This window comes from Littorina saxatilis, linkage group LG16, assembly GCF_037325665.1.
Source record: "Littorina saxatilis isolate snail1 linkage group LG16, US_GU_Lsax_2.0, whole genome shotgun sequence".
In the NCBI taxonomy this organism is placed as follows: Eukaryota; Metazoa; Mollusca; class Gastropoda; order Littorinimorpha; family Littorinidae; genus Littorina; species Littorina saxatilis.
This window is the reverse complement of record NC_090260.1, coordinates 16,111,585-16,124,167: the sequence shown is the minus strand read 5'-3', so window position 1 is coordinate 16,124,167 and position 12,583 is coordinate 16,111,585. Positions and strand designations below refer to the sequence as shown.

Below are 12,583 nucleotides of genomic sequence, written 5' to 3'. Positions count from 1 at the left end.
GGGGGGATGTCGTTGAAAGGGTGGGGGGATGTCGTAAACAGGGTGGAGGGGATGTCGTAAACAGGGGGGGATGTCGTAAACAGGGTGAGGGGATGTCCTAAACAGGGTGGGAGGTGGGGGGTTGTCATAAACAGGATGGGGGTGGGGGTGGGATGTCGTAAACAGGGTGGGTGGGATGTCGTAAACAGGGTGGGGGGATGTCGTAAACAGGGTGGGGGGGATGTCGATGTCGTAAACAGGGTGGGGGGGATGTCGTAAACAGGGTGGGGGGATGTCGCAAACAGGATGGGGGGATGTCGTAAACAGAGGGAGGGATGTCGTAAACAGGGTGGGGGGGATGACATAAACAGGGGGGGGGATGTCGTAAACAGGGGGGGGGGGGGGGAGGGGTCCACTGTGGTCCTGTCATTTTGGCAAAGCACAATATAAACCGTGGTTTTGTACACTTCAAACTTGTCACTCCTTTTTCTTTAACAAGAGTATATCAAGGAATAACAGTACACAAAGAAAACACACACACACACACACACACACACACACTGGCACACACGTACACACACACACACACGCACACATACATACACACACATACACACATACACATACACATACACACACACACACACACACACACACACACACACACACACACACACACACACACACACACACACACGCATACACACGCAATCTTTCGCAAGGGCGTGCTTATGAAATTATAGTGTTTAATTAATTTATAAGCCGACAGCGAGAGGAGCCGCGCCAGTGTACCGAGCAAGAGGCATGTATACATACAGCAGGAAAGGTAAAAGCGTGTAGTGTTTGGCGTCTGTTCATTTTTATGTCCAATCTTTGGTCTGGTTGTCTGGCTGTTTGACTTGCAGGTTGGCTGGTTGGCTAGAGGGTCCCGGGACGTGTTTACAATAGCTGTTTGTACAATAGCTGACGATTGCCGGTGTACATATAAAATATCGTGTTCACGCATAGTGTACTTTGTACAATAGCTGACAATTCCCGGTGTACATATAAAATTGTACAATAGCTGACGATTGCCGGTGTACATATAAAATATCGTGTTCACGCATAGTGTACTTTGTACAATAGCTGACGATTGCCGGTGTACATATAAAATATTGTGTTCACGCATAGTGTACTTTGTACAATAGCTGACGATTGCTGGTGTACATATAAAATATTGTGTTCACGCATAGTGTACTTTGTACAACAGCTGACGATTGCCGGTGTACATATAAAATATCGTGTTCACGTATAGTGTACTTTGTACAATAGCTGACGATTGCCGGTGTACATATACAATATCGTGTTCACGCACAGTGTACTTTGTACAATAGCTGACGATTGCCGGTGTACATATACAATATCGTGTTCACGCACAGTGTACTTTGTACAATAGCTGACGATTGCCGGTGTACATATAAAATATCGTGTTCACGCACAGTGTACTTTGTACAATAGCTGACGATTGCAGTCTGAAAAAAAGTATCTACGGTACGCACGATAAAGGAAATGAAGTACGCCCCAGGACCCGCTCTTTTAAAGTTTAGTGCGCCCCAGGACCCGCAGTTCAGTACGTCCCAGGACCCGCTCTTTTAAAGTTCAGTGCGTCCCAGGACCCGCTCTTTTAAAGTTCAGTACGTCCCGGGACCCGCTCTTTTAAAGTTCAGTACGTCCCAGGACCCGCTCTGTTAAAGTTCAGTACGTCCCGGGACCCGCTCTGTTAAAGTTCAGTGCGTCCCAGGACCCGCTCTGTTAAAGTTCAGTGCGTCCCAGGACCCGCTCTGTTAAAGTTCAGTGCGTCCCAGGACCCGCTCTTTTAAAGTTCAGTGCGTCCCAGGACCCGCTCTGTTAAAGTTCAGTACGTCCCAGGACCCGCTCTGTTAAAGTTCAGTACGTCCCGGGACCCGCTCTGTTAAAGTTCAGTACGTCCCAGGACCCGCTCTTTTAAAGTTCAGTGCGTCCCGGGACCCGCTCTTTTAAAGTTCAGTACGTCCCAGGACCCGCTCTTTTAAAGTTCAGTGCGTCCTGGGACCCGCTCTGTTAAAGTTCAGTGCGTCCCAGGACCCGCTCTGTTAAAGTTCAGTGCGTCCCGGGACCCGCTTTGTTAAAGTTCAGTACGTCCCAGGACCCGCTCTTTTAAAGTTCAGTGCGTCCCGGGACCCGCTCTTTTAAAGTTCAGTACGTCCCAGGACCCGCTCTTTTAAAGTTCAGTGCGTCCCGGGACCCGCTCTGTTAAAGTTCAGTGCGTCCCGGGACCCGCTCTGTTAAAGTTCAGTGCGTCCCGGGACCCGCTCTGTTAAAGTTCAGTACGTCCCAGGACCCGCTCTGTTAAAGTTCAGTACGTCCCAGGACCCGCTCTGTTAAAGTTCAGTACGTCCCAGGACCCGCTCTGTTAAAGTTCAGTACGTCCCGGGACCCGCTCTGTTAAAGTTCAGTACGTCCCAGGACCCGCTCTTTTAAAGTTCAGTGCGTCCCAGGACCCGCTCTGTTAAAGTTCAGTACGTCCCAGGACCCGCTCTTTTAAAGTTCAGTACGTCCCGGGACCCGCTCTTTTAAAGTTCAGTGCGTCCCAGGACCCGCTCTTTTAAAGTTCAGTGCGTCCCAGGACCCGCTCTGTTAAAGTTCAGTACGTCCCAGGACCCGCTCTGTTAAAGTTCAGTACGTCCCAGGACCCGCTCTGTTAAAGTTCAGTACGTCCCGGGACCCGCTCTTTTGAAGTTCAGTACGTCCCGGGACCCGCTCTTTTAAAGTTCAGTGCGTCCCAGGAACCGCTCTTTCAAAGTTCAGTACGTCCCAGGACCCGCTCTTTTAAAGTTCAGTACGTCCCAGGACCCGCTCTTTTAAAGTTCAGTACGTCCCGGGACCCGCTCTTTTAAAGTTCAGTGCGTCCCAGGACCCGCTCTTTTAAAGTTCAGTGCGTCCCAGGACCCGCTCTGTTAAAGTTCAGTACGTCCCAGAACCCGCTCTGTTAAAGTTCAGTACGTCCCAGGACCCGCTCTGTTAAAGTTCAGTACGTCCCGGGACCCGCTCTGTTAAAGTTCAGTACGTCCCAGGACCCGCTCTTTTAAAGTTCAGTGCGTCCCGGGACCCGCTCTTTTAAAGTTCAGTGCGTCCCGGGACCCGCTCTTTTAAAGTTCAGTGCGTCCCGGGACCCCCTCCAGAAATGTCTAGGACGTGTTTTCGGCTTCTAGTGCGAATAGGACGCATGGACGCGCGCTTTGGGGAGCCCTGGCAGTATTTCGTCGTACTGCATCATAAATATTGACATTTGTTGATCCCTGTGTGTTTGCTCGTTGTCGTTGTCAGTTTCAGACTGAACTGAAAACGGAAACATGTCCGAGCTTGAGAAAGAGGTCAAGAGGTTTGCCGAGACACACAATGGTGAACACGTCTCGTCTTACCGCGCCGTTTACAACGTGGGTCGCCACGGGATTTCGACCAAGGAATCTACGGACGCGTATCATAACTGGAGCGCTACGTACGAACAGGTACAGTACTATCAGCAGCATGCACTTTCTTGACAAAACTAGCCGTAGCATAAGTATATCATCATTTGGGAAAAGTACAACGCAGCTATAAATAATACACTAGATACATTTTACAAGGATTGGCGCTTGTATATGCATGTTTTGATGTAACTCTTAGGCTCTTTTTCCTTTACATATTTTTGATACTGCGACCACCAAGCCATGACCACCCCCCCCACCCCCACCCCCTGTGTGTTGTAAGTGTCCTCTTGTCTATGTGATGTAATGTAATGTAAAGTCTATACAATTATGTTCAAAAATAATAATTAAAAAATAAAAAGAACTCCACAAAAGAGAAACAAGAAGAAGAAAAACAAAAAGTATATCATCCCACAAGTAGTCATCGGCCATTGCTTCAGTCGACGCGCGGTCATACGTGTGCCCTTTGAACCTTCCTCACAACTGTGGAAAAACTGTTTTCAGGATAAGTAATTTACTAGTGCAAACCTTGAATGATCCTGAGTTTCTAGCATTTCTGCTTCTTCTTCTTCTTTGTTCATGGGCTGAAACTCTCACGTTCACTCATGGTTTTGCACGAGTGGAGTTTTACGTGTATAACCGTTTTTATCCCGCCGATCAGCCCGCCATACGCCGATTCCGGGGGAGGCATGCTGGGTATTTTTGTGTTTCTAACTCTAACCCTTCGAACTCTGCCATGGATTACAGGATCTTTTCTGTGCGCACTTGGTCTTGTGCTTGCGTGTACACACGAAGGGGGATACGACACAAGCAGTTCTTCCCATAAGTTAACTTGGGAGATTGGAATAATCTCCACCCACCAGGCGCAGCCGGGATTCGAACACTCAACCGATCAGGAGGCCGATGGCTTATCCACTGGGCCACTGCGCCCGTCTATCTCTATAGCATTACATACATAGTTTGACACTTCCTGAGAGCATAAATGATTATTTAACATAGCGTCTCAACAGGTATACATATTAATGTAGTTGATTAAACATTGGATTTCCCTTCTTTGAGCCATGTGACGTCAGAGTCCGACAAAACTACACATTGAGGCGGCCAGCCGAGACTACAAAATAGTGCATGTTGGAGTGCGTTCAATGGTAAAAACTAAAAGGAATGTTAACCATAATCGATCGATACATACATGTTATTTAAGCGCGGTCTCGGGGGAACACTCACTGTCTCTATCTGTGTAAAATGTCATATTCTGGTCAAAAATACAAAATAACGTATAATGTCCGCAGCTCATACGCATCTCTCTCTGCAGGATGCCGGACCGGACAAGTTCAGAGGGCCGGTCATCGCTGCAGAGTCTGTGGCCGCGTTCTACCGGACACACAGAGACAAGGTGCTCATTCTCGACGTGGCTTGCGGCACTGGCTTCGTCGGACAAGAGGTATGGTATAGTGCTAGCCTTTAAAACGCAACATATTTATCGGACAAGAGGTATGGTATAGTGCCTACCTTTGAAACGCAACATATTTATCGGACAAGAGGTATGGCATAGTGCTTACCTTTGAAACGCAACATCTTTGTCGGACAAGAGGTATGGTATAGTGCTAGCCTTTGAAACGCAACATATTTATCGGACAAGAGGTATGGCATAATGCTTACCTTTGAAACGCAACATCTTTGTCGGACAAGAGGTATGGTATAGTGCTAGCCTTTAAAACGCAACATCTTCGCAGTGCTTACCTTTAAAACGCAACATCTTCGTCGGACAAAATGTATGGTATGGTGCGAGCCTTTTACACGCAACATCTTCGTGGGACAAGAGGTATGGCATAGTGCTTACCTTTGAAACGCAACATATTTATCGGACAAGAGGTATGGTATACTGCTTGTTTTAAAAACACATCTTTGTTGGACAAGAGGTATGGCATAGTGCTTACCTTTGAAACGCAACATCTTTGTCGGACAAGAGGTATGGCATAGTGCTAGCCTTTAAAACGCAACATATTTATCGGACTAGAGGTATGGTATAGTGCTTGTTTTAAAAACACATCTTTGTCGGACAAGAGGTATATGGCATAGTGCTTGCCTTTGAAACGCAACATATTTATCGGACAAGAGATATGGCATAGTGCTTGCCTTTGAAACGCAACATATTTATCGGACAAGAGGTATGGTATAGTGCTAGGACAAAAAACCAACCAACCATGAAACTGTTTGTGGGTGTTTGATTTTGTAAGATCAATTGTATACACAATGTTGATTAACAAATGAATTACCGTCAAAGGCAAATACCGGTGGGAGTCGATTGCAGTCATCACAGATATTTAATTTTCTGTCATTGGCTGTACATTGAAATATGTTAATTTCTTTGCCTGCCTGCCTGTCTGTCTGTTGATCTAATTAACTGTGCATAGAGTTTCAACGTTTGTTGTTCTTTTCGCAAACAGCTGCAGAAACGAGGCTTCAAGCAAATGGATGGCCTTGACCCCTGCTCCAGCTTGCTAGAAAAGGCTCGTGCCAAGAACATCTACAGGAAAGAGTTCTGCTGCTACCTCAACGACAAACCGCTCCCTATAGAAGACAGTGAGTATATGACTCGGTGACACTCAGTAGTCTCCCTATAGAAGACAGTGAGTATATGACACGGTGACACTCAGTAGTCTCCCTATAGAAGACAGTGAGTATATGACACGTTGACACTCAGTAGTCTCCCTATAGAAGACAGTGAGTATATGACACGTTGACACTCAGTAGTCTCCCTATAGAAGACAGTGAGTATATGACACGTTGACACTCAGTAGTCTCCCTATAGAAGACAGTGAGTATATGACACGTTGACACTGAGTAGTCTCCCTATAGAAGACAGTGAGTATATGACACGGTGACACTCAGTAGTCTCCCTATAGAAGACAGTGAGTATATGACACGGTGACACTGAGTAGTCTCCCTATAGAAGACAGTGAGTATATGGCACAGTGACACTCAGTAGTCTCCCTATAGAAGACAGTGAGTATATGACACGGTGACACTCTGTAGTCTCCCTATAGAAGACAGTGAGTATATGACACAGTGACACTCAGTAGTCTCCCTATAGAAGACAGTGGTGAGTATATGACACGTTGACACTGAGTAGTCTCCCTATAGAAGACAGTGAGTATATGACACGTTGACACTCAGTAGTCTCCCTATAGAAGACAGTGAGTATATGACACGTTGACACTCAGTAGTCTCCCTATAGAAGACAGTGAGTATATGACACGGTGACACTCAGTAGTCTCCCTATAGAAGACAGTGAGTATATGACACGTTGACACTCAGTAGTCTCCCTATAGAAGACAGTGAGTATATGACACGTTGACACTAAGTAGTCTCCCTATAGAAGACAGTGAGTATATGACACAGTGACACTGAGTAGTCTCCTTATAGAAGACAGTGAGTATATGACACGGTGACACTCAGTAGTCTCCCTATAGAAGACAGTGAGTATATGACACAGTGACACTGAGTAGTCTCCTTATAGAAGACAGTGAGTATATGACACAGTGACACTGAGTAGTCTCCCTATAGAAGACAGTGAGTATATGACACAGTGACACTGAGTAGTCTCCCTATAGAAGACAGTGAGTATATGACACGTTGACACTCAGTAGTCTCCCTATAGAAGACAGTGAGTATATGACACGTTGACACTCAGTAGTCTCCCTATAGAAGACAGTGAGTATATGACACGGTGACACTCAGTAGTCTCCCTATAGAAGACAGTGAGTATATGACACGGTGACACTCAGTAGTCTCCCTATAGAAGACAGTGAGTATATGACACGTTGACACTCAGTAGTCTCCCTATAGAAGACAGTGAGTATATGACACAGTGACACTGAGTAGTCTCCTTATAGAAGACAGTGAGTATATGACACAGTGACACTCAGTAGTCTCCCTATAGAAGACAGTGAGTATATGACACGGTGACACTCAGTAGTCTCCCTATAGAAGACAGTGAGTATATGACACGTTGACACTCAGTAGTCTCCCTATAGAAGACAGTGAGTATATGACACAGTGACACTGAGTAGTCTCCTTATAGAAGACAGTGAGTATATGACACGGTGACACTCAGTAGTCTCCGTTTTGATTGTTGGAAGTTGGTATATCTGTTGGTTATAGAAACTCGAAAATACCCAGCATACTTCCCCCGAAATCGGCGTATGCTGCCATAATGGCGGGGTCAAAACGGTCATACACGTAAAAATCCACTCGTGCAAAAACATAAGTGAACGTGGGAGTTTCAGCCCATGAACGAAGAAGAAGAAGAAGAAGAAGAAGAAGAAGAAGAAGAAGAAGAAGAAGAAGAAGAAGAAGAAGAAGAAGAAGAAGAAGAAGAAGAAGAAGAAGAAGAAGAAGAAGAAGAAGAAGAAGAAGAAGAAGAAGAAGAAGAAGAAGAAGAGTACTGCAGGGCTTACAGGCTACAGTGTCCATGCATTAATGAGATACGACACCGATTGAACAAATCAAAACGTCTATTCCCCCCCCCCCCCCCCCACCACCGCCATCATTTGACGTGTTATGTCTGGCGTCAAAGTTCGAAAAATACGTCATAAAAGAAAGAAATGGCGTCACGTACAAGTTGTGCCACTTCTCATGTTCTTCTACTCATAAGGTTGACACCAGGCTGTGCACGTATCGGTATCCTATTTCATTAAGAAGTGCGTGTTTCCTACTATAACCCGCGCGTCCGCGTGTGACGTAATGTGACTAAGAATGGAGCAAGAGAGGATGGAAGCGGGGGGAAGGGGGGAGAGAGAGAGAGAGAGAGAGAGAGAGAGAGAGAGAGAGAGAGAGAGAGAGAGAGAGAGAGAGAGAGAGAGAGAGAGAGAGATAGAGATAGAGAGAGAGAGATTTGTTTTGACATTATCATCCTAATCTTAATCATTATGAGTTGACTGACTATAAAATGCGACTATATGCGGTTTAAATGATGCTGTGCATGACAGGAGTATGACTGTTTTATATTATGTTCAATTACGTGTCATGCTGTATGTTGTAATGCTGTGATACACCACACCCGAGTTTCTCGTCTTGAGATAATAAAGTTGTCTATGTCTATTAGCAAAGGGTGTCGCGCCTGACGATCGGTTACAGTGACTGCTTGTCTGATCCGGGTCTCTGTGTTCCAGACACGTATAACTGCGCGGTGTTGTCAGGGGGTATGATGGAGGGACACGTGCCATGATCCGGGTCTCTGTGTTTCAGACACGTATGACTGCGCTGTGTTGTCAGGGGGTATGATGGGGGGACACGTGCCATGATCCGGGTCTCTGTGTTTCAGACACGTATAACTGCGCTGTGTTGTCAGGGGGTATGATGGAGGGACATGTGCCATGTTCCGGTCTGTACCAACTGGCCAGGGTGGTCAAACCAGGTGATTAAAAGACAGAAGTCAACCAAATAACCAACCATAATCCAACCAACCAACCAACCAACCAACCAACCAACCAAACAAACAAACACACAACAACAAAAACCAAAGCACAACAACAACACTTGTGTAAAGCCTATCCTATTGATCTAATTTACACAGGTTATGAATAGAAGGTCTAAGAAAACACGGTCTTAAAAGGGAGGAAGACTTAAGGTGAGGGTGGGGGGTGGGGGAGGGTGTGTGTGTGTGTGTGTGGGGGGGGGGGGGGTTGGTCGTAAATGGGGGGTTCCGCTGTATTAGATTAATGTTGCAGGGTTAATGTCGTAATTTTTACTTGTGGCGTGCATGTCTCAGTATCATATATTTTTAATTGTTGCAGCATTAATGTCGTTATTGTTAATTGTGACGTGCACGTGTAGGTATCATATAATTTGTTAAACGTTTTTTTCAGGGTTAATGTCGTTTATTTTTAATTGTGACGAGCATGTGTTGTATCATATGTTTAACAAATTTTTTTTGCTGGGTTAATGTCGTTATTTTTACGTGTGACGAGCATGAGTCGGTATCGTACACGTTTAATCGTTCTAGGAGGCCTGGTGTGCATCGTGATGCGAGAAGAGTTCCTGGAGCATGTGCAGGAGTACCGCGACAACCTGGAGCCTGTCATCACAGACTTAGAGTCACGTGCAATATGGCGTCTGATTTCAAGAACAGTCGTGCCCAATTATTTCCTTGATAAAAACGGCGTCGTGTTCAATTTTGTGAAATGCTAAAGGAACTTAACTCAAGACCACAATTAAGCCCAAACAAGACTCAACATTTGTTCTGTCGTTATACAAACAAGACTCAACATTTTTTCTGTCATTATACAAACAAGACTCAACATTTGTTCTGTCCTTATACAAACAAGACTCAACATTGTTCTGTCCTTATACAAACAAGACTCAACATTGTTTCTGTCCTGATACAAACAAGACTCAACATTTGTTCTGTCCTTATACAAACAAGACTCAACATTGTTCTGTCCTTATACAAACAAGACTCAACATTTGTTCTGTCCTTATACAAACAAGACTCAACATTTGTTCTGTCCTTATACAAACAAGACTCAACATTGTTCTGTCCTGATACAAACAAGACTCAACATTTGTTCTGTCCTTATACAAACAAGACTCAACATTTGTTCTGTCCTTATACAAACAAGACTCAACATTTGTTCTGTCCTTATACAAACAAGACTCAACATTTGTTCTGTCCTTATACAAACAAGACTCAACATTTTGTCTGTCCTTATACAAACAAGAAAAATTGCTATGCAGTGTCGGGCGGTTACAGGAATAAAATACATCACATTTATTATTGTACTAAAAAAAACCGACCATTTTTGTGTGTAACAATACTCCAATGATCTGTTTTTCAATACTGTGTTTTATCATAAGTATGTATCCACAGCGTGTCTGAGATGATGTGTTTTTCAATACTGTGTTTTGTCATAAGTATGTATCCACAGCGTGTCTGAGATGATGTCCGCATGCAGTCTGCACGCGCAACAAGTGTCGTGGGCAAAGCTAAGAACGGGAATGATAAGATAAGAAAAGAAAAGACCAAATGTAACAACAAGTGTCGTGGGCAAAGCTAAGAACGGGAATGATAAGATAAGATAAGATAAGACTAAATGTAACAACAAGTGTCGTGGGCAAAGCTAAGAACGGGAATGATAAGATAAGATAAGATAAGACTAAATGTAACAACAAGTGTCGTGGACAAAGCTAATAACGGGAATGATAAGATAAGATAAGATAAGACTAAATGTAACAACAAGTGTCGTGGGCAAAGCTAAGAATGGGAATGATAAGATACGATAAGATAAGACTAAATGTAACAACAAGTGTCGTGGACAAAGCTAATAACGGGAATGATAAGATAAGATAAGATAAGATAAGACTAAATGTAACAACAAGTGTCGTGGTCAAAGCTAAGAACGGGAATGATAAGATACGATAAGATAAGACTAAATGTAACAAAAAGTGTCGTGGGCAAAGCTAAGAACGGGAATGATAAGATAAGATAAGATAAGATAAGATAAGACTAAATGTAACAACAAGTGTCGTGGGCAAAGCTAAGAACGGGAATGATAAGATACGATAAGATAAGACTAAATGTAACAACAAGTGTCGTGGGCAAAGCTAAGAACGGGAATGATAAGATAAGATAAGATAAGATAAGACTAAATGTAACAACAAGTGTCGTGGGCAAAGCTAAGAACGGGAATGATAAGATACGATAAGATAAGACTAAATGTAACAACAAGTGTCGTGAGCAAAGCTAAGAACGGGAATGATAAGATAAGATAAGATAAGACTAAATGTAACAACAAGTGTTGTGGGCAAAGCTAAGAACGGGAATGATAAGATAAGATAAGATAAGACTAAATGTAACAACAAGTGTCGTGGGCAAAGCTAAGAACGGGAATGATAAGATAAGATAAGATAAGACTAAATGTAACAACAAGTGTCGTGGGCAAAGCTAAGAACGGGAATGATAAGATAAGATAAGATAAGACTAAATGTAACAACAAGTGTCGTGGGCAAAGCTAAGAACGGGAATGATAAGATAAGATAAGATAAGACTAAATGTAACAACAAGTGTTGTGGGCAAAGCTAAGAACGGGAATGATAAGATAAGATAAGATAAGACTAAATGTAACAACAAGTGTCGTGGGCAAAGCTAAGAACGGGAATGATAAGATAAGATAAGATAAGACTAAATGTAACAACAAGTGTCGTGGGCAAAGCTAAGAACGGGAATGATAAGATAAGATAAGATAAGACTAAATGTAACAACAAGTGTCGTGGGCAAAGCTAAGAACGGGAATGATAAGATAAGATAAGATAAGACTAAATGTAACAACAAGTGTCGTGGGCAAAGCTAAGAACGGGAATGATAAGATAAGATAAGATAAGACTAAATGTAACAACAAGTGTCGTGGGCAAAGCTAAGAACGGGAATGATAAGATAAGATAAGATAAGATAAGATAAGACTAAATGTAACAACAAGTGTCGTGGGTAAAGCTAAGAACGGGAATGATATGATAAGATAAGATAAGATAAGACTAAATGTAACAACAAGTGTCGTGGGCAAAGCTAAGAACGGGAATGATAAGATAAGATAAGATAAGATAAGACTAAATGTAACAACAAGTGTCGTGGGCAAAGCTAAGAACGAGAATGATAAGACAAGACTAAATGTAACAACAAGTGTCGTGGGCAAAGCTAAGAACGAGAATGATAAGATAAGACTAAATGTAACAACAAGTGTCGTGGGCAAAGCTAAGAACGAGAATGATAAGATAAGACTAAATGTAACAACAAGTGTCGTGGGCAAAGCTAAGAACGGGAATGATAAGATAAGATAAGATAAGATAAGATAAAACTAAATGTAACAACAAGTGTCGTGGGCAAAGCTAAGAACGGGAATGATAAGATAAGATAAGATAAGACTAAATGTAACAACAAGTGTCGTGGGCAAAGCTAAGAACGGGAATGATAAGATAAGATAAGATAAGACTAAATGTAACAACAAGTGTCGTGGGCAAAGCTAAGAACGAGAATGATAAGATAAGACTAAATGTAACAACAAGTGTCGTGGGCAAAGCTAAGAACGGGAATGATAAGATAAGATAAGATAAGACTAAATGTA

At 43.3% G+C, this 12,583-nt stretch overlaps 2 protein-coding genes across 3 annotated transcripts in view; one reads left to right on the top strand and one right to left on the bottom strand.

Annotated features, from left to right (window-relative positions):
- LOC138950518 (uncharacterized) overlaps positions 1 to 12,583 on the bottom strand; it is a 272,384-nt gene that overhangs the window by 178,797 nt on the left and 81,004 nt on the right. The window lies entirely within an intron of this gene.
- On the top strand, positions 3,147 to 10,361 carry LOC138949632 (methyltransferase-like protein 27). 2 transcript variants are annotated; one of them, XM_070321419.1, is made up of 5 exons: positions 3,150 to 3,506; positions 4,777 to 4,905; positions 5,912 to 6,047; positions 8,791 to 8,883; positions 9,472 to 10,361. In XM_070321419.1, the coding sequence occupies exons 1-5, from the start codon at positions 3,351 to 3,353 to the stop codon at positions 9,654 to 9,656; spliced, it is 699 nt and encodes a 232-aa protein (XP_070177520.1). In that variant the 5' UTR covers positions 3,150 to 3,350; the 3' UTR covers positions 9,657 to 10,361. The 2 variants fall into 2 exon arrangements, with proteins under 2 accessions (XP_070177521.1, XP_070177520.1); XM_070321420.1 differs by lacking the exons at positions 8,791 to 8,883; positions 9,472 to 10,361 and adding an exon at positions 8,639 to 8,733 and having other exon boundaries at positions 3,147 to 3,506.

Coding starts and splice junctions, on each gene's coding strand:
- LOC138949632 (XM_070321419.1), top strand. CDS start 3,351: ATGTCCGAGCTTGAGAAAGAGGTCAAGAGGTTTGCCGAGACACACAAT. Junction 6,048..8,790: donor ACCGCTCCCTATAGAAGACA/GTGAGTATATGA, acceptor TCTGTGTTTCAG/ACACGTATAACTGCGCTGTG. Junction 8,884..9,471: donor GGCCAGGGTGGTCAAACCAG/GTGATTAAAAGA, acceptor TAATCGTTCTAG/GAGGCCTGGTGTGCATCGTG.